Genomic DNA, 20,287 nt, shown 5'->3' with positions numbered 1-20,287 from the left:
GACACACAGAAATTGCGGTCAGTGTTTAGTTAATAGTACGATCAATGAAACCCAATAAATGTCTAACCAAAAATGCCCCAAAACACCGAAAACAGTCTTCAAATTATTAAATGATGAAGTGATTTAGCTACGATAATTTGTTCTCAACATTTGTTCGCTCCGTTTCTTTTATTGAGTGGTGCTAATCCACGACTGCTAAGATTAAGCGCCTCTAGATATTTTTAAATTTAAAAATATGATTACCGTCTTTCGCTTCATTTACAATCAGTATATATTGTAAGCAAGACTACAGCACTAACGTAGAGCCATAATGCTATTAGAGATTCGCAGCTAGACCCATGAGCTGCTTCACGCTTATGGTTTTCATATTTTCATATCTCAGACTAGGTACAAAGGAAGTTTTGTGTAAAGGATTAAGAGTTCACATGATGGCAGCACACCAGTCGAAGTCTCTTAAAAAAAGCACGTCAGGTCGATACATAGATAAAGATTTATCAGGGACTACTTGCATCTGATTTCAACGGCAGAGTTAAACAAAAGGCATGAATATTTAGGCTAGCTTATGAAAAAAATAGGGATGTACTAGAACAGTTTCAATCGCACAAATGCAATATCGTGACAATCATGTACAAATTAGTAATACATTCGAAAAGTAAACAGTACTTCGTTTGGTACTGAATTGTTGGCACGCCGTAAAACCGCATGTGTCATATGACTTATAGCGTTTTGCGCGTGCGTGTTGGCTCTCGACAAAATCTGCCGAAACGTGGGTGAAACCTCGTTTTTCTAAGTTTCCTCAATTCCCACCATCCGGTTACTTAGCTTATCACAGGTCGTACTAAATTTACACTGTAAAATTTGGCTTTGCGTCTACTTGGAGTAAGACATGTGCCTTTGTTATGACACAGGAAGCCCACAGGTTACACTGACCCCATAATCAAACAAAGAAATGAGAGGAAATGGACCCTTCTCAAAATTATCTTGAATGTGAAACTTACGTGGAAATGCGAAAGAATTGCCACAAATTCCACCTAAATAGCTGTGATTTATTTCGTATTTACTAATAAAACTAAATTGTCTGGTAGAAAGTCCTGTTATCAAGCAAAATCTTCAGCCTCTTTCAAATACAACAATGAGAAGAGAGAAGATAGCTGGAATAAGACAATCGAACTGTAAAAAAGAAAACTAAATGCGCAAGGCAAGATAGTTAAACGTCGTAAAAAAATAAGTTAAAGTAACTGCATGGACATTCCCGAGATAACCAGAACCACTAAAGATAGGCAAGGCTGGAGTAAAATATCTACTTTAAGACTGCGAAAAAGTACAGACACTTCTTTGAAGTTGCAGGTACGTGATGCTGAGAGCAGGTTCACAACACTGCGATAAATAGTATTTAAAAAAAAATGTTAAGTATTTCTGAAAAAAATGGCTCGCTCTTCTAAATAGCGAGCTATTTTTTCAGAAAGTCCTCACTATTTATTTATAGGCAAAGAAAAGCTGGGATATAGGAAAGAGAATAACCAAGGATCGAAAACACAATCTAGCCAAAATTCCACACCGGGTGGTCGTCATTTGTTGGTTATATATTCCATAATGTTATTTCGATCAAAACAAATTAGGGAAAATAGCAAGTCTAACGCTAAGTTGCGCGTAAATGAGCCGTTAAGAACAAGAAAAGTCGCCTCAGGGATAAACAAAATTGATGGATTTGACAAAACCGAATTTTTCTTAGCAGATCAACAAAAAACTCGTGCTATTTTCATACGAACCCGGAAGAAGTTCTTAGTGCATAGCATCTTCTGTTTGAGAATTTTTCTACCATTTGTTTATTGGTTTACTTATCTTTAAAAATCAGCATTAATTTATAAATTTCAAAGATTGTTCTAATTAGCAGACCATTCTAGGGGGTAGCTGGTCTCAAGACTCATAACGCGATAAAAAACTTTTTCCTGCAACGGTGTGAAAAATTGATGCTGATATCCTCAAGTTGCAAGTAATAATAGTACGATTGACATCTTTCTCATGTACCAGATTCTATTATATATTTTATTGTAAAATATTAGTCTAAAACTCAATCATATATTTACAACTCAACTTACATATTATATTGATACCCACTGTTCCCAAAAGCCAATATGAATATTTCTTGATAAATGATAAAAAATTGGTAAGGTTTTTCTTTAAATCAATAGTACATTGCTAATAAAATACGTCGATGTAAATAAGATTAATAATTTCAGATACATTGTATTGATATACTAATATTATGATTTATGTTTTTCCTATAAAAAGTCATATATTTTTGGAATATTTAGAAAAAGAAATAATGCGAAAATTTTGTTATGACCGCAACAACCACATCTGTTCAAAACAATCATATTTTTTCAAAAAATCGACTAAGAGGGGGGTGAAAAACGAGAGGTCTGACCAATTATAAATAATTTAGGGATGCACTGAATTACAGAGAACTACGTTATGACAATTAGGGGAACCTAAAAATATTTTGAGGACCTTTTAAAGGATCAAATGATAGATGATGAAAAGTTCCTAAAGACATTTTATAATGGAATATTTTTACTTCCCATAATTGCCCTATTTCACTATGACGTCACATCAAAACAATCTATTGTTTAAATGCAATGGATCATGGTCGTCGGAGGGGATTAAATCAACGCAAATTCACCGTAAAGTGTTCTAAAACCCGTATCAATCCGCGAAGAGAAGTAGAATAGCCAGCAAACGCTCAGAATATTTTTTAGTACATATTAACACATATTATATCTGAAAACCCGGCCATTTTGATTAAACTGTTTCGCTAGGAGCAAATTTTGTTGAATTTTCAATTGGATTTGGTGATTCTATCCCCCACATAAACAAGCAGTGACGTCATAGTGAAATAGGGCAATTCATGCATGGCTGGTTCATTAATACCAGACTTCCTCTGAGCAAGGGCAAGATCAACTTCGTTCCCAGGGCCTTTCTTCGCGCTTTTTTTAAATGGCGGCCCTCAAATAGCCTTCTATTCTCGCTTTTTTCAAAATGGCGGCGCGCGAAGGAGGAGGAGAAAAGTCTCTAAGAACGAGGTTGGGACAAAATCTAAGGGACTAGCAACTACACATGCTCCATACACATAATATAAATATTAGGAATTTGTCGATTTATATAAACGCAAAATCATTGTCAGGTTCAAAACAGAATGAAGAAGCTGAGATGAAAAGGTATTCTGGAAATGACATAATTATCTTATGACAGCGCAACAATTTATAAACATTTCACGAGTCGCATAACGAGATACATTTAATAAACGTACTGCCCATGTACCATTTCGGCTACAGCTTATTGTTCTATCTTTTGAACCCGACAATATTTTTCAATTGAATGTAAAAAGGTGGAATAACTTATGACATAAGAATTTTCATCGTTATCATGTCTAACTGTATACTTTTGTTATACTTTTGAATTACTCTTTCCTGGCTTGGTTCCAAATCGCCAAAGAGAAACTCGCCAAACCAACGGTGCGAATAGAAGACTAAGGGTTGTGACACTGAGAATGAGGAGATAGACCTACAAGTAATGATGTTAAGTTATTTTCGTTCTACATTAAAATCCTTCAACTGATTTTATCAATCCCCTGAAATGACCTCTGGGCTGATCAAAGTTATGAGGGCACGGCTAACTCACAGATCAAACCCTGAAACGACATCTGCGCTGATCTAAATAAGGGTATGGCTAGCTCCCAGATTGAATTTACGTTTCACGGAAGGAGGAAAACCGGAGATCCCAGAAAAAAAGCCTCGAATCAAGGGAACGATGTAACAAACTCGGTTCAACAAACTCTACCCAAATGCAGTTTGAGTCCAGAACCCGAGAACCTAGAGGCTGGGAACGAGTTCCATTAAGACTGGAAAACAAGGGGAATGGGAGCCGTTGTACACAGGCTTTTGCACCAAAATAATTCTCTGCGGGGTTCCTGTGGTTCGGTATTGGCGGGAACATTCCTGCTAAAATGCAAGCGCACACGCGCGTGCCACTCCCCCTCCAAACCGTGGGACCCATCCACAGACCCCCAAACACTGATCACTGGGTCACTGCTTACCTCTCTAGAAATGAGATGAAATCTTCTAGCACGACTTCCAAGGACAAATGAGAACTCACTGACCTGCGCCAGACCTGCTGCTACTATATACTTGCTATTGTTTGAGTTGGGAAGAAACAGGCGAAGCACGAAAACCCCTACTAAAAACTATAGATAAAAAAGAAAAAAGAGAAAAAGAAAGAAAAATAAGATAAGTGTTGGTATAACACATCTTTCGCTTATTCCATTTATCTTACTTACATAGGTTTTGCATTCATGTTTATCCATTTTTCTTTGCAAATACCATAGAATTGAAGTTAAATTCCATTTGCATCCCACACTTACCCTATTTTCATTGCAAATTTTCAGATTTTTACAGCCTATTCTACCCATATATTTTCTCGAATAATCTCAGCAAAAATATACCCCTTTTATTTGCAATGATTTCACTTTTCCCTTGAGCTTATCCAATTTTCTCCTTTTTTGTCACAATGAGGAAGAAGTAAAGACCGTCCCGAGGTATCCTACCTTTAAGACTACGACACCAAAGGTTAACGTTAAAGTGACAGATAGTTCACTTAAAACGAATGAAGGAAACACATGCAGACCTATAAAAAGTAAAGTAAAAAAACGTAAATTTACTCTCCAATTCTTAATGAAAACCATGGTCATGGGAGACTAGAGTAAGTGATTGTGATCGCTTCCATTATCAACATATAATACATTTTAATTTGCATTTTTGAGAGGATCATGGGAGGATCATGGAGAGGATCATGGAGACCCCATGGAGAAGGAGGAGGAGGGGAGGAGGAGGGGAGGAGGAGGGGAGGGGAGGGGAGGAGAGAGCATAGAGGGACGGTTACTCAGGCTCTGAGTGGATACTGTGATCGTAAGTGCTATTGTTTTTCTTATTAAACAAAGCAGCATGTTTTCATTCACTTACCTATAGAAGCAAAAAATAAACAAGACAAGAAATCCTTAATGGGCTCCACTAAATGCACAACCTACGAAAGCAGAAAAACTATCTTGAGAAAAGGAATAGGCAGGCTATTACTAGAATGGCTAAAAACAAAACCACATAAAATCAAAGTTACATCATAAGACATGCAACAGGCTAGAGATATGGTACCTGTTTAACGAGTTGCTCTCCATTTGCACTGATCACTACACCTGCTACAAAACATCCCAGTTCCATTGAGATTCCAAGATGCTCTGATATCTGAAGAAAATATGGATCAATAAGTACTCAATGGAAATTATCAAACAACTGTGGAAACAGATAATAGTGACGATTAGAGTAGGATAGGCAGTTGTGTTTGAAGGGACTGATGGTGTTGGTTATGTTATGTTATGTGATGTGAGGTAGTGGTAGTGGTAGTACTTGTATGTAGTGTTGGTATGTAGTGGTGGCTGTGTTGATGGAAATAATGGTTGCTGGCATTGAGTGTGATGTTATTCGTGGTAATAATATGTACTGATATTCATAAAGGTGCAGTTTTGGTATATAGATGTAGTTGTGTAGTTAGGACTGATGGTGTTGCAGTTTTATAATGATAATGATAATGATTTATGAATTTATATAGCGCCTTCTCTATATGAATATAAGCAAAGGCGCTTTACATTGAGTTGTGAATGACAGATTGCTTTTTGTGCAATTTACAAGCATGAGATATGGTTTGTATGAAGTTGAGGCACTGAGGGTGGTCACTGCCAGAGTTTCTCTATGTCCTCAGTGGTTCTTTTACGTCTCTCCTAGTTAGTTTTGGTAGTGATTTGTAGTGTACTGTCACAGTGTTCTTACCAGGCCGCGCTATTGCGGGATTCGCGCATAAAAATCAGAAATGGCGCAGAAATGTCAAATCTATGCGCCCCCAAGGGCGCATGAATTATCCAAAGAATACTTCCTGATAGTTTTAAAGATTTAGAGTACTTTTGAAATAATAAAAGTCGCATTATATTGTCAATAAAGAAGGTGAAAGAGTACATGAAACGCCACGAATCGAACATAGCCGCCATCGCCAAGACGTCTGGGATTAGTCTGCGTTAACTGCCTCTGTTTATTGATGGTCCAATTATGGCTGCCCAGCGAAATTTTATTGTGTTGTCATTACTAAAAAACTGTCTTACATTGTTGTAGATTTGCAACAGAGTTACTGGCTAAAAACATTATTACTCGTTGTTTTAAGATTTTGGAAATGGCCCATCCAGTTTTCTAAATGGCCCCTAAATTTCGGATTGGTGGGCCCTTTGACCCCCTGAAAGAAATTCCTGGTAAGAACACTGTTGTCAGGTTTTGATGTGCTGACAAATAGATTGATAATCCTATTCATGGAAATGCTAGTGGTGGTAAAAGATATCTAAATTAGGGTGAAGATAAGGAGTTTCCTAATAGTTTTCTTACCAAGAGCATGCCAAATGCAATGGCAACTGTGCCAAGAAAAAGCAATTCTACAGTTCCCATCCTGTGAAGAAATCTTTACAACACAGATAAAAATAATTATTATACTAAACTAGAAATAAAGTACTTGAATAGTTTGCAGGCAGCTAATGCCCAATGTCTTGCTAGTATTGCTTTGTTAAGGTGCAGTTGCACCTGGCAATGTTCTTTGCAACATATATGCATGAGACATTGCCTAGCATAAACCTATAAAAACATTTCTCATAATATCATTGTAAAATTGCAAAGACAATAAAGAAAAAATCATACTAAGCACCTGAAAAATGATGCAAGAACATATCTTGCTATAAAAATACAAAAGATGAAGAGTCCAACCATTGAGCCAAACACTTCTAGCACTATCCATGAGGTATTAACAAACCCTTCAACTGCACTGGTACCATTAGATGGACCTTGCCCATGCAGAAGGTGATGCACGACACCATTATTCCCATTCGATGGTGAAACAATGTGTCCAGAGAGAGCAGGCAGAATTGCTACTATCAGTCCTAGGTATACATCTTGCATTACCAGGATTCCTAGTAAACTACTACTATAGTCATGGTCACCATTTGTATGTTCTGTCAAAGAAATGAAAGAGTGTCTGCATTAGACAGGCATAGCTATGGCAGTATTGATCTTTGCTGCTGCTGTCCTTGCTTCTGAAGACATCAGTACTTTTTCACATCCTAGAGAAAATGGCAATGCTAAAGATAATGGCATGCACATCGAAACAGTTTTGAGAACATGATTGCATTATCTTCCTGACGTCAAAATTAAAAAAGTGTTGAGGAAAAGTTAGTAATTATTTTTTCTAGCCATCATACGTTAATAATACCTTTATTGGAGTTTTCTCCATGTTTGCTTCCCAAGAACTTGACAATGAGTGGTGTGCTAGAAAGGGATAGGCAAGCTGCTACAAAAGCACTTTGTTGAGGTAGAATACCAAGACACATTCCTCCAAACATGCCGAACACAATGGTAAGAACCATGATAAGACTGCTACCTCCTAGAGATATCTTCCACACCTAATTAACAACAAAAATACAATCAAATATTGGGCTGCTGTGTCCTTCCTATATTCCCTATATTCAGTAACAATCTTTAATAACAAGTAGAAAAAACAACATAATTGGAATTTATAAACGCTATATAAACAAATATGTGATAAAATTTTTGCACTCAATTTTTTTTATTTCCCATATGGGATCCCTGTTGCTTCCACAGGTAGCCCAATACAACAATTCCAATAATTCCAAAAAATGATTTTAACAATACAAATAACATATATTTTTTTGTAATCCAAACACCCACAGGTATGTATGCAATGTATTAATTACCTTTCTTATTCTTTCAGGAGAAAATTCCAATCCTACACAAAACAAGATAAAGAAGACGCCAAATTCCCCCAGAGTTTCCACCTGAACCACTGACTGAAAAGAAAAATTTGAAATTGAAAAGAAAGATTTCTATTTATTTGTACAGCAACAAAAGCCTACGATAGTGTTAGGTAATGTACTGTCTTGCTAAGACAGTTGTGTACATACATGAATCATACATGAATCTTAATCAAACAGCTGGGTTGTCTTATGCTAATTCATAATTAGATATTCCTACATTGCCAACAGTTTATCCACGAGATAAATGATTTTTCTTAATGTACTTCTGTTGGTGCAATATACACCATTTACAAAACAAACACTTTTTACAACTTTTTATATATTGAAATATATTCTTATATTTTTATACTTTCGTACTTAATTTTTTATATATTTTTTGTTGAGACAAAAAATATATCCTGTATTGGCTCAGTATAGTTAGGAAGCAACTATGGCTAAATACAGGATACAACTTCTTGCCAACTCTGTCAATATCTCAAAATCACAATACGTTTTGTATTGCGATTCTCATATCACTAAGTAATTCTGAGCCAACAAAATATGGGTAAATATATTAGTGACTCTTTCCCAGTCAAACTTAGAGGAGATACCGTCCGATATTACAGCTAGGACCTGGTGATTACTATTGAAATAAAATTATTTTACTTAAGTAGGAATGGGACACATTTATATCTTTCTATGCATTCTGATCATATAGCTTCAATTACATGCCTCAGTCTATTATTTTATTGAAAGTTAATGAGGAAATCAGGAAAAGGAAATCTAGGACTTTAAAGGAAAAGTCTATATCCATTGTTTAACCAAAACACTTTTAAGTTGTAATCATAGCGACATAAATGAATTATTGCTGTGGAATAAATGAATTAAGAAAAACTGGTACATAACTTTTTTTGCTCCTGATTCCATTTTCAAATGATTGACTCTTGAATTGGCTATGATGTTTTGCAATCCCTTACTGCATGTTATTCCATCATGTAGTTAGTAGAGCGGTACCCATAAGCCCTCTACTAACTATGATTTACGTTATTCTCTTGATTGCTATTTCTTTCTCCCCATAAACAATGGAGTGATGCATTCATATATAAGGAACTTAAACTGATAATTTATTCTCAATAATTGAACTCATTTTACTCATAATTGTTTCGTTTTTACCTTGATGACATTGATACCAGTTGGTCCAAGAACCATACCACTCAGAACAAAACCAAACATGGTTGGAAGCTGGACAACCATACAAGCACAAGCTCCAAAGAATGACAAAATAATGATCCATATAATATCTTTAATCAAATGAACATCTTCATGAGGAGTAGTAGCATCTTTAGACTTTGACAATACAAACTGATTACTCTGTGAATCAACTAGTATACTCATTCCATCTTTTTTGTCTTCTTCTTCTTCTTCAGGTGATTTCGTTGGTCCTAATTCTTCTTCTGATTCCCCCTCTTCCTGTTCTTTCAATCTCACCACTGCCTCTATAGATGCCCCTTTAGATTTTCTAGTCTTTTCAAATGTATTATCACTCAGCTTCTTCTCTAGTTTATCAGCTGCAAAAGATACATCGCTTAAAATGCCCTCAATTAGTTTTCCTATTCGACTACTCGAGTTCTTCTGATGTTTATTCTCTGCCGCCAATTCTTTCTCAGCTTCACTGATTGCATTATATTGATCCTCTTGACGTAAAGCGATATCTTTAAAAGAATTTAGTCTCTGTTTTATAGCTTCTTTGATTTTCACGACTGACTTATAATCTTCATGAAGGAGTTTTCTCAGACCTCCCATTGCTTCCAAAACAGCTCTTTCGGTGTCATTCAGTTCGGATTGGTAAATGACAATTGCTCTAACTTGTGCATGAGAAAGTAATTTTTTCTCTTTTTCAACATCAAGGACTTGTTTCAGTTTTTGAATTACTTGCTCTTTGGTGTGAAATAGCTGATATATTGCGCTACAAGATTTACTGTTCCATCGGCTGTCAAAGTCCAATTCTGACGACCTACACATCAAAATGGCGCTCAAAAGTATCATCAAAAATCCAGCATTTTTAAGCATCATTCGATCCGTTAACCAAGAAAACTCACCACGACTATCCACAGTTAACATCAGAGAAGGTAACGGTTAAAAAAAAAACAAATCTTAGCCACATCACACATATTTCTTAGGAGCCATTATTGTTGTCATGACTGACTGGGCTACTGGCACTTAGCGTCAGGCGTTGCTGACATACCACGTAGATAGGAAACACTCGAGGGAGGGGAGGGAGGATTACATGAGTTGCTCTATCATTCTAGACACGTCTAAATTCTTTAAAAATAGAGGATAGCAACAAAAATATTTTTAAAAATGAAATAATATTGATACTTTATTAATTCTTTAGCTCCGTATATTTGCAATAAAGTAAAAAGCGCTAAAAAATTCAAAAGCGCGCGCTTTTTCCGCAGTGACTGCTGGGTAATCTCGTTCAAAATCTTGGCGCCTTGTAGTTTTTGACGTTCTTGAAATATTTACAACCAAATCTTGGATTTTGGACAACATTTCTTAATCAAATGATCTATTATTAGCTAAAAAAGCCTTACTGACATGAATAAGCATCATGAGTGAGGTCGTATCTGACAACGATCGTGTAACTGAGGCTATAAAATTTTTGATCGAACAAGGTACGTTCGTAGCTCTTCCTTACTATTTTGATTTTTATCGTTTACAAAGCAACCACATATAGTATAATGTTATCATTATATCTACCTAACAAATCAGACTTTTAGGGATTTGTTTTCATAATTCTGCTTTGATCTCACAGAAGAGCCAACGAAAAGAATAAAAAACAACTCGAAGACGTTTCTTGCAGTAGAAACCTTAGAAAGTCATTCCGGTAAAAATGGACTTATAGAAGCACAAATTATACAACTTATTGATGTTGCTTGTTCAGGAAAATACGGTAGGATCCTTGCTAGTTCTAAGCATTTATATTCTGCTTTAAAACCATGCATTGATTTTGGTATTTTTGTCTTTCAATGGTATCAGCTGATGGTGTTGCTAGCAAAGTTGTCAAGTCACTGATCCCTAGGGAATCTGTACCAGTTTTAGCTATTGTAAAAACTGTTTCATGGATTAGTACCAATACGCTCTCCTCTTCTCTTCAGGTATGGGATACACAGATATGCTATAGTTTGAAAGTTCTGCAATAAAGTGTTTAAATTAGGTCACTATCTTTAAAATTGAGCCAGTGAAAACAAAAAGACTATGTCAATATGGTGTCATAGTGGATTGGAAACAACAATTAAGACCACAAAACAATGTTGCAGTATAGTTAGCATGTGCACTGGGATTGGCTTGTCTACACTTCAATCCCATGATGCACAATACTGATGTCATCCATGGAAAATGCTATTGTTTCACTTGTTAAACAGTGTATTTCTAGGCATTACTACTGCGATGGAGAATAGCGATTTATAAGTTCATTGATGAAAATGCTATTGTTTCACTTGTTAAACGGTGTATTTCTAGGCATTACTACTGCGATGGATAATAGTGATTTATAAGCTCATTGATGACATATCTCAACTGCATTCACTTTATGGCATCATCTTTCTGTTTCTGGAGAGTGATATTTTGGTAAGTCCTTCAAACTTTTCTGCTAAATTATACTTTGATAATACACCCTCTTTACCAATTGCGTTACCCATTTACATTTATACAACTTATTTTCGAGAGAATGGCACATAGTCTGAAAGCCCATTGCACCACAGAGAATAAGGGACATTCTTTCTTTGAGTCCCCCATTCGATATCAATAAGCCTTATTGTGCTATATGGATATAAAGCAATAGATTAATGACTAATTTATGTTTTTTCTTTCAGTGTCCTCATGCTTGTCTTCTGTTATCCAACCTAACAAGGCAAGAAGATGGTAATAGCTCTTCATCTATTAAAGATTATATTATCATCATTGTCATCATCATCATCAACATCATCATTATTAGAAAAGAGAATGGGAGAGGGAAGTTTCATGCTTGCAAGCAGAAGGGGTTGGAAAAATTGTTCATTAGGGATATCAATTTGCTGAAAATACCATCATAATACATGGGGATATACAATATTCATTTCTTTTTTTTCTTTTTCGTTCAGCTATTATTTTCCACTTAACCAGTTTTCTCTCTCAAATTCTTCATTTTTCAGTTAAGCGCTTCAGGATTAAGAAGCTACTAAATCTACAGACCCGTGTGGTAAATGCCATGCTTAATGTGTAATGTGGCTTGATGCAAATATTGACTATATGTATTCAATTGCTTCATGCTGAATATACACTTCATAGGAATTTTGTTTGTTTGTCGACCCACAGGGATCCCAACCACATCTAAATGATCTTCTCTCAATCTACAAAATGTTTTGTCCCAACTTGGTATCCATGGCAACCTCATCCAAATCAGTAAGAAGAGATATTGATTTTTTCAAATGCAGTTTAATTAATGCACAATTAATATTAACACCATTAAATAGCTTGCTAACTAAATCATACTAATTACCTTGGAGGAATTAATTGTTCAAGTGAAGATGGCTGAATATGATAAAAGATATAATTTCTTGTGTCCCAGGTTTGGTTCAAGGAGAAAGATAGATCATGGAGAGAAGCCATTTACAAAGTGCAGGTGCAAAAGGGATGTTTGAACATAGTGCATTGTGGTATAGATTGGGTATGAAAAATATTTTAGGCATCAAGCCTATTTGTGGTGTTGCTTTTACCCAAGCTAGACCAGAATGCATCCTGTATATTGACCTCAAAAAAAGTCTATCAATGCCAATAAATTTACCAGGGCAGGGCCGGGCTGTACAAAGGATAGCGCGGCCCAACAAATACATCCTTATCGGATATCCAGTGGATAAGTCGATGCTGTTACCCAATAAATTTATCCACTTGATAAGATTTATCCATCGGATAGTGCTATCCACCCTTTGTACAACTGGGCCAGAGGACTTGGCCAAAACTGTGCATGATTATTTTCAATATAAGTTGTATCAATTATATATTTTGTACACAGTATTTCTTATAATAAAACATTTCCATAGGCAAAAAGGAATTCACAACTGGCAATTGAAAAGATTTTCTTACAAGCAAGAGAAACAAAAGATAAGGTATTTTTAAGCTTTTGTCACATTCACAACAAATACAATGGGGATGATAGGAAAAAAACAAGGTAGTTAGAGGGTGGGAGAGTTTTTGATTTCTAACAAGAGAGCATAAATAATAGAGGAAAACTTCTTAATAACGTGCGCACATGTATATTCCAGGTTGGGCTATTTTTAGTATCCAGATGCAGTTTAAATTTCTCCTTACCCTACTACCGTGCGACATCATCTTACGTCGCTCGCTTTGTTTTGATCACTAAAGATGAAACGGAAACGGAGTGTGCGCGCAAGATGATGACGCACAGGAGTAAGGTAAGGCGAAATATAAACTGCATCCAGTTACTAAAAATAGCCCAACCCGGAATTTACAGGGTGAGCGCATTATTGAGAAGCTTCCCTCTCTTATTATGCTCCCCTTTTTCTAGAGATGACTGATGCTTTAAATCATTCATTTTTTTCCTTTCCAAGGAATTAAGAAGGAAGAGATTAGGAGGAACAATAATTCCACCACCAAGTAAAGTTAGTCGATTAACAAATATGACAAGCAGAAAGGAAGAAGAAGATGATGAAAAAGTTGCTCTTCTTCAGCTGCATGACTTCAGTGATCTACTCGAAAACATAGATAAAATCGAGGTAAATCTCACCAATAAAATAGTATAGTAATTATGTATCCAGTACGGCTGGTGTAGTTCATTAGGCCTCTCCCTTTTTTCGAGGGTTCCCATCCTTCTGTAAAAATTAACATGCTAAATTCCAGGGTTCAGTTTGAGAGTCAGCTGTGCCCTGACTTTCATTAGCCCAGAGGTTTCAGGGTATCGATAAAATTTAACGCTAAACTTACATTTCATATAAAGGTGCTGGGGTTTCAATATTTTAAATGAGCTTTAAAATTGTTTCAACTCCAAACTTAGATTGGAGAGGGAGTAAAAGTGGTTGTTTTTTTCCATAGCTTCCAAGCCAAATAGCATCTGTTCTTGAGTCGCCGTTTCTTCAACATGTGGTCTGTTGTAACCCAGATGACGTGACACTACAAAGACTCAATTTTTGGCTTAATCAGTCATTATATCAAGGTAAAGCTTTAAAGTATTTTAAAATATATGCAGAGATTAGTATATCTCAAGGTTGTTTGAGTAATGTGGTTGAACCCCAAGAATTGATATACGTTTTTTTTGTCTAGTTTTTGTTCACATTTCAAGTTTTTTCTCTTGCGACTTAAATTTTCTGGAGGTACTTATCGGAATTAAGAAAAACTCTTTGTAGGACCTTGTTTTTGAAATCATCATAATTTTGGACTAAAAATGTCAAAACCTAATTTTCTACTGCACATACCATTTTCCTTCTGTTGTAGAATTTCTACAAGGCGAAGACTGCAAGCCAGATTCATCCAATACTAGACTGCTTAAGACTTTGATTCAGTTTACAAGTTTTCTTCAGGTAAAGAGAGAAATCATTAAACTTGAAGGTATAAGCCTTTTCATAGTTTAAGAATCGATTCCACTGCGCATGCGATTTTATCCCGAATTTCTCACCTTCTTTTGTCTAAACCTTCTTTTGTTCTTAATTAAACAAAAGAAGGTGAGAAATTCGGTATAAAATCGCATGCGCAGTGGAATCGATTCTTAAACTATGAAAAGGCTTATTTTAGTCGAGCGAAAAGACATCCTAAGAGAAAAGTATACTCATATATTTTTTAAGAGTAAACGTGATCGTCTGGTTGAGTGTAGTCTTGAGAATGGCTGTTAGTGTTGGTAGTGACTGACGTTTCCTCTCAGGTTGTCGAAACGTCAGTCACAACCAAAAACAGTCTTACTCAAGACTACTTCATTCCACTCTTTCTACGCACTCGCGGTATTAAGACACTTTCGTCAAATGCGGGTGGTCAGTATTTTTCGTTAATTTCTCTCGAATGGTGGTATTTCCTATACTAATTTTACAGTTCTTTTCTAGGAATCTATCCCTGCCGTTGAAGTATGGCTTGTTCAGTACTTATTCAGTTGGAATGGAGAGGACCTACGAACATTGATTCTCAAACTAATCCCATACTTTAGGCTTCTTCCATTTTCAAGTAAGTGCACAACTTGAAAAGGGTCTGGTTTTCACTTGCGAAACAATCGCAGCCAGAGTTAAAAGCAGTTTATGACAAAGGTCGTATATGGAAGCGCGTTGCCTTTGGCTTGGGTTGTGCTCGCACCACAAGGAATCCAAGGCAATTTAGATGAAAGTGCTAGGCGAAAATAAGATGTGAAAATTATATTCTTTTCTGGAAAACAATGGGTTAGAATCTATAGAAGTATGCTAAATGACACAAGTGAACAAAAAAATAATCAAACGAAAACGACAAAGTCAATTTATTTCTGCGCGCCTATGTCAGTGTAAATAATTCCTCTTTGCTCGCCGTGTGTTGAACGATATAGAAATATTCATTCATTATTTCATTTTTTCTTCTTCGTAGAATTAAATGATCTGGTGCTGGAGCCTTTGAGGAAGTTGTTTTTTTCGTCATCTGTTTTCGTCAAGGTTGATTAAATGATAGGAATAGAACCATGGGGCGTGACGTTTTCCCATTTCGCAACACGTGTCATTCCCTAGAGTATCATTTCTTAACGGTTGCGCACGAAAAGACACATGAATATGAATACAACTGAAATACAGAATCTTGTTCTCAAGAGAGTAACACGTGGTCTGAAATGGGAAAATATTATACGCCCAAGGTAAATACGAGGTCCATTTAATGCCGTATTTTTGAATGTTTGTGTTCATTTGTATTTACACTAACGAAAGGGATACACCTATTTCAGTGCCAAATCATGTACTGCTTCACAAACCTCTTAAGAAATTTTGCTGCAGTCGAACTTCCAAGATACCAAGATCTACAACGAGCTACTCCCAACTCAAGCAGAACTAATATGACAAGGTATGTGGTTGGTATCCCTGTGGTATACGCAACAGGGAGCCCAAACTGATTCGATACGTTCTAGATTTTATTCTAAAAATGGATCTTCAATAAAGCCCGCGTTTCTAACCGTCCCTGACAAGAAATAAAGGACTCTAAAGGAATCTACTAACTAAAACCAGGTCTTTCTGGTTCAAGGTTCATTCTAGTACCTAGAGCTCCTCGGCTTCGTTCCTACCCGAGGAGCCTGGGTACGAGAATTAATTTCCTTCGTTAGAAATTAGCCAATTAGAAAACAGTCTCAGATCGATTCGCCCATTGCTTTGTCGCAGGCGTCGCCGTTTCTTGGCCGAAATGAAAGAAACGCAGGCTTTTTTGACGACAATAGCGAAATATGTTTACGTTTACATTTGCGCATGATCACAAGTGAGACGCACAATTTTTGTTTCCAATACTGTCTTTGCTTTCGTCTCCGACCAGTTCGAATAAGATAATAAAATAATTAATGCAATTCCTATTTCTTCTAATAGTATCTCAATATTTGCTGAGGAGGAGTTAACTTCGTTTGATCCTTTTGAAACAATATACGACTTTATTCGGTTTGTAGACCGATTATGCGTCATGGGCTTACAGGTGAGTCCAGTACCACAGGAAGCCCAAGAGGACATTTCTAGCACCACAGTGATCCTAAGTGAACTCTCACTGACAGATTGTTTTGATTGCCGCTTTCCTAGAAAGAGCAAGACCATCCATTGTTGCAACATTGTGTTTTGGACTTCTTTGAGTTGGTAAGAATCAGTTATTTACTTCACGGTAACACGTTCTGAACTGTGCTACTAGATATGCTTATCAATATTTTAACAAAGTTTCTTACAAAGGTTTCTCCCTGTAGTAGTCTAAATCAAGGTAGAGCGATTTTCGTATGGGTGGGAAACGTATTGTACTGACTTACTATGCTTACACGGTACGAAATGGTTCCCAGTATAGGGTTTTTGTAAAAAGCGTATGGTACTGACTTTCATGTAACACTGAAAAGGCTTTTCATTGTTATTCAAACGGATTCCAAGGCTTTGAAAAATCTCTCCTAACCTCAACCTAAACAATAGTCAAAATAAAAACCATATACTGGTGTTTACAGGCCTCAGTCTTGCACACGGAATTCCAGGTTCCATTCGTCGTTGTTCCTTCTGCTGGGTTCGTCTATCGACTGTTTTTCGCAGACAATGCCATGGCATGTTCTCGTCTCTGTCAGATCATCGTCAAGTAAGTTTGTCAACAAATATATTTTGGAAAGATTTTCTTTGAAAGTTTGATCTAAGTTTACTTAATGTTTCTAAGAAGCAAGTTATGAGGCTACACATAAGTTTGTCAACCATCATTACTTGCTGAGAATGTGTACGTTCTTTTGCAGACAAGAAAAAAAAGAAAAAAATTTTGGATAGATTTTCTTTGAAAGTTTGATCTAAGTTTACTTTATGTTTCTAAAAAGCAAGTTATGAGGTTACACATAAGTTTGTCAACCATCATTACTTGCTGAGAATGCGTACGTTCTTTTGCAGACAAGGAAAAAAAAAAGTTTATTTTGGATAAATTTTCTTTGAAAGTTTGATCTAAGCTTACTTAATGTTTCTAAAAAGCAAGTTATGAGGTTACACATATAAATTTGTCAACCATCATCACATGCTGAGAATGTGTACGTTCTTTTGCAGACAAGAAAAAAGAAAATATACTTTGGATAAATTTGTTGGATAAATTGTCTTTGAAAGTTTGATCTAAGTTTACTTTATGTTTCCAAAAAGCATGTTATGAGGTTACGAATGTAAACAAATATATATATTTTTTCTTTAGTTACAGAGACACATTCGTTTCTCTCAGGGAGCTCGACAAGTACCGGGAGCAGTTGGTAAGTTGGTATCGATACCCTGGAACATTCTCTGGGCTGATCTAAGTCAGGGCATGGCTAACTCACAGATCAAACCCTGAAACAACCTCTGGGCTGATCTAAGTCAGGGCATGGCTAACTCACAGATCAAACCCTGAAACAACCTCTGAGCTGATCTAAGTCAGGGCACGGCTAACTCACAGATCAAACCCTGAAACAACCTCTAGGCTGATCTAAGTCAGGGTATGGCTAACTCACAGATCAAACCCTGAAACAACCTCTAGGCTGATCTAAGTCAGGGCATGGCTAACTCACAGATCAAACCCTGAAACAACCTCTAGGCTGATCTAAGTCAGGGCATGGCTAACTCACAGATCAAACCCTGAAACAACCTCTGAGCTGATCTAAGTCAGGGCACGGCTAACTCACAGATCAAACCCTAAAAAAACAACCTCTAGGCTGATCTAAGTCAGGGCATGGCTAACTCACAAATCAAACCCTGAAACAACCTCAGATCAAATTTGAATTTAGCGTGTTAGGTTTTGCGATGTGAGGAAAATCTGAGAACTCGGAAAAAAAAGGATTCAAGGAAGAGTCTTAACAAACTCTACTTACATGTGTTGCCGAGTCCAGGAATCAAACCCGAACCCCCTGAGAGGTGGGGCGAGTTCACTACAGCCAAACTACCCTTAATTGCAAGCTTCAATCTGTTTTGATTTTAGAGCTCAGTACCAGCCAGTGGTGAGAGTATAAAAATACTAAATCAGTATATCCTGGACATCAGTGATAGTTTGTGGCGAAATAAAGCATTTGTTGACAGGGAAAAGTCATTTTGCTTCGGCATACCTTGGTAAGAAACGAAAGAGACGTAACATTGTGATGATAATGTACCAACCATTTTAACGATAGGCATTGTTACTTGACGATTTTCTTTTTTCTCTTAATTTTTTCTTTTTTCTGTCTTTCTTTCTTTCTTTCTTTTTTTTTTTTTTTTTTTTTTTTTTTTTGCCGTTTTTCATAATATATTTCAATATTTCTTAGGTCACATTCTGATAACCTTGAGCTTCGACACACGAACGAAGCCTTCTCCTTGCACCATCATCAGGCTCTCGTTGGCTTTGCTTGGACATTTCTGAAGGAAGTAAGTCTAACCAGAACTGCTCCGTTTCTCAGGGAATGCATTTTGGTTGAAAGAGCTAATTCTGGAAGAAAAAGCTAATTCTGGTAGAAAGAGCTAAATTTGGAAGACGTATGAGCTTTATCGCCTTGGTTACCATTCCGTGCCACCGCGCGATGTGATTGGCTGTGGCATGTCGTCAAGTCCATAACGTAACCGTGCACTGGTTTATTATTTCATGTCTAATTTTTTTAAATTTATTTTCATTCCTTTTTTAAATCATCCTTTTATTTTCTTCATACAGACACAGCCTGAGGACGTCGCGCTCAATCCGAGTCTTATCAAGGTTTGTTCACTTAGAGAACATTAAACAATGTGGGACTGGCTCTTTGTTTATCAAACGTTGCGCGAAGCTAAACATATGACTTATGATTTTTTATTTACTTTTACTTAGACCCATTGCAGTACGTCGGAATGTATCTCAATTTGAAGAATATGACAATAGGTTTCCTATTCTCATGAGATTTAAATTCTTTTGTTTTGTTCCCCAAATTTAGCTGCTTTGACGTCACATGCAAGGTTAAAGGGATCTATAAGTAACTTATATACGCAGCTCACACTAGTTTTTAGCTAGTTATATCTTTATAAGTAACTTAGTGCATCTGAACATTGTACAAGTTTATTTGTGTACATTTATAAATGTACTTTTATTTATTTCACTATTATTATTGGAGACTCAATGGTTGGTGTATTTGAATTGTGGTGGTTCTGCGTGTAACCCGTGATTGTAATGGTGGGGTGTGGGTACTTGGTGTATGGGTACTTGGTGTGTGTGTACTTGGTGTGTGGGTATTTGGTGTGCGCGTACTTGGTGTGTGGGTATTTGGTGTGTGTGTACTTGGTGTGTGGGTATTTGGTGTGTGTGCATTTGGTGTGTGGGTATTTGGTGTGCGCGTACTTGGTGTGTGGGTATTTGATGTGTTTAAGTGGTGATGCAGGGCCAGTAAATGGTGTCCCAATACTCCGTTTTACAGTTCCATTCAGTGACCATGAATCCTAGTTCCAAGTCGAGGTTGGAATTTCGCGCGCATGGCAAAACTATACTTTATATCATGCGCGGAAACTCCAGCAACCTCGACTTGGAACTATTAGTATTCGTGGTCACTGAACAGAACTGTAAAATGGAGTATGTTCTAAAGCCTCACAAATTGTTTTATTTTATTTTATTTTATATTTTTTTCAGGATCGAGTAAGAAAAGCTTATTTGAAATTTCTACAACAGCTTGGAATTCTGGGAGTCGTAAGGTTTTTAGAAACATTCATTCGTCAAAAGTCATAAAGATAAATACATTTTTGTAATCTT

The 20,287-nt window shown here is 36.5% G+C and overlaps 2 protein-coding genes and 1 long non-coding RNA gene across 5 annotated transcripts; 2 read left to right on the top strand and 1 right to left on the bottom strand.

The window, feature by feature from the left end:
* Window positions 1-775: 775 nt before the first annotated feature.
* On the top strand, window positions 776-8,191 carry LOC116301651 (uncharacterized). Of its 2 annotated transcripts, none has more exons than XR_004197764.2 (4): window positions 776-1,347; window positions 3,496-3,570; window positions 4,105-4,692; window positions 7,870-8,191. It is a non-coding gene; the product is annotated as an uncharacterized LOC116301651 (long non-coding RNA). The 2 variants fall into 2 exon arrangements; XR_004197763.1 differs by lacking the exon at window positions 7,870-8,191 and adding an exon at window positions 5,025-5,213.
* On the bottom strand, window positions 2,023-10,107 carry LOC116301650 (solute carrier family 9 member D1). Its single transcript, XM_031710739.2, has 10 exons — window positions 9,065-10,107; window positions 7,853-7,945; window positions 7,351-7,540; window positions 6,790-7,093; window positions 6,477-6,549; window positions 5,205-5,294; window positions 5,019-5,079; window positions 4,604-4,683; window positions 4,097-4,243; window positions 2,023-3,564 (listed from the first exon to the last, which is right to left on the bottom strand). Exons 1-10 carry the CDS (start codon window positions 10,010-10,012, stop codon window positions 3,448-3,450), a joined length of 2,103 nt encoding a protein of 700 aa, XP_031566599.2. The 5' UTR covers window positions 10,013-10,107; the 3' UTR covers window positions 2,023-3,447.
* A 279-nt stretch (window positions 10,108-10,386) lies between these two features.
* LOC116301641 (centromere protein I) lies at window positions 10,387-20,263 on the top strand. 2 transcript variants are annotated; one of them, XM_089030960.1, is made up of 23 exons: window positions 10,387-10,566; window positions 10,707-10,844; window positions 10,931-11,049; window positions 11,414-11,521; window positions 11,767-11,815; window positions 12,085-12,131; window positions 12,248-12,334; window positions 12,501-12,554; window positions 12,973-13,038; window positions 13,501-13,665; window positions 13,982-14,102; window positions 14,381-14,466; window positions 14,980-15,097; window positions 15,485-15,549; window positions 15,831-15,946; window positions 16,456-16,558; window positions 16,660-16,713; window positions 17,064-17,188; window positions 17,774-17,828; window positions 18,530-18,657; window positions 18,849-18,948; window positions 19,229-19,270; window positions 20,168-20,263. In XM_089030960.1, the coding sequence occupies exons 1-23, from the start codon at window positions 10,503-10,505 to the stop codon at window positions 20,261-20,263; spliced, it is 2,106 nt and encodes a 701-aa protein (XP_088887086.1). In that variant the 5' UTR covers window positions 10,387-10,502. The 2 variants fall into 2 exon arrangements, with proteins under 2 accessions (XP_088887086.1, XP_088883469.1); XM_089027343.1 differs by having other exon boundaries at window positions 12,501-12,599.
* The last annotated feature ends 24 nt before the right edge of the window (window positions 20,264-20,287 follow it).

Source organism: Actinia tenebrosa, unplaced genomic scaffold (assembly GCF_029948245.1).
Source record: "Actinia tenebrosa isolate PJP-AT-01 unplaced genomic scaffold, QUT_ActTen_1.0 PGA_scaffold0__85_contigs__length_37466705, whole genome shotgun sequence".
NCBI classification, from domain to species: Eukaryota; Metazoa; Cnidaria; class Anthozoa; order Actiniaria; family Actiniidae; genus Actinia; species Actinia tenebrosa.
Note: the sequence above shows the minus strand (reverse complement) of the source record. Positions and strands in the feature narration are given on the sequence as shown.

Coding starts and splice junctions, on each gene's coding strand:
- LOC116301650 (XM_031710739.2), bottom strand. CDS start 10,012: ATGTTAACTGTGGATAGTCGTGGTGAGTTTTCTTGGTTAACGGATCGA. Junction 4,684..5,018: donor TTTATTTTTTGCTTCTATAG/GTAAGTGAATGA, acceptor TACTTTTTATAG/GTCTGCATGTGTTTCCTTCA. Junction 3,565..4,096: donor TTCATCTCATTTCTAGAGAG/GTAAGCAGTGAC, acceptor CATTACTTGTAG/GTCTATCTCCTCATTCTCAG.
- LOC116301641 (XM_089027343.1), top strand. CDS start 10,503: ATGAGTGAGGTCGTATCTGACAACGATCGTGTAACTGAGGCTATAAAA. Junction 11,050..11,413: donor CGCTCTCCTCTTCTCTTCAG/GTATGGGATACA, acceptor GTGTATTTCTAG/GCATTACTACTGCGATGGAT. Junction 12,600..12,972: donor TGCATTGTGGTATAGATTGG/GTATGAAAAATA, acceptor ACATTTCCATAG/GCAAAAAGGAATTCACAACT.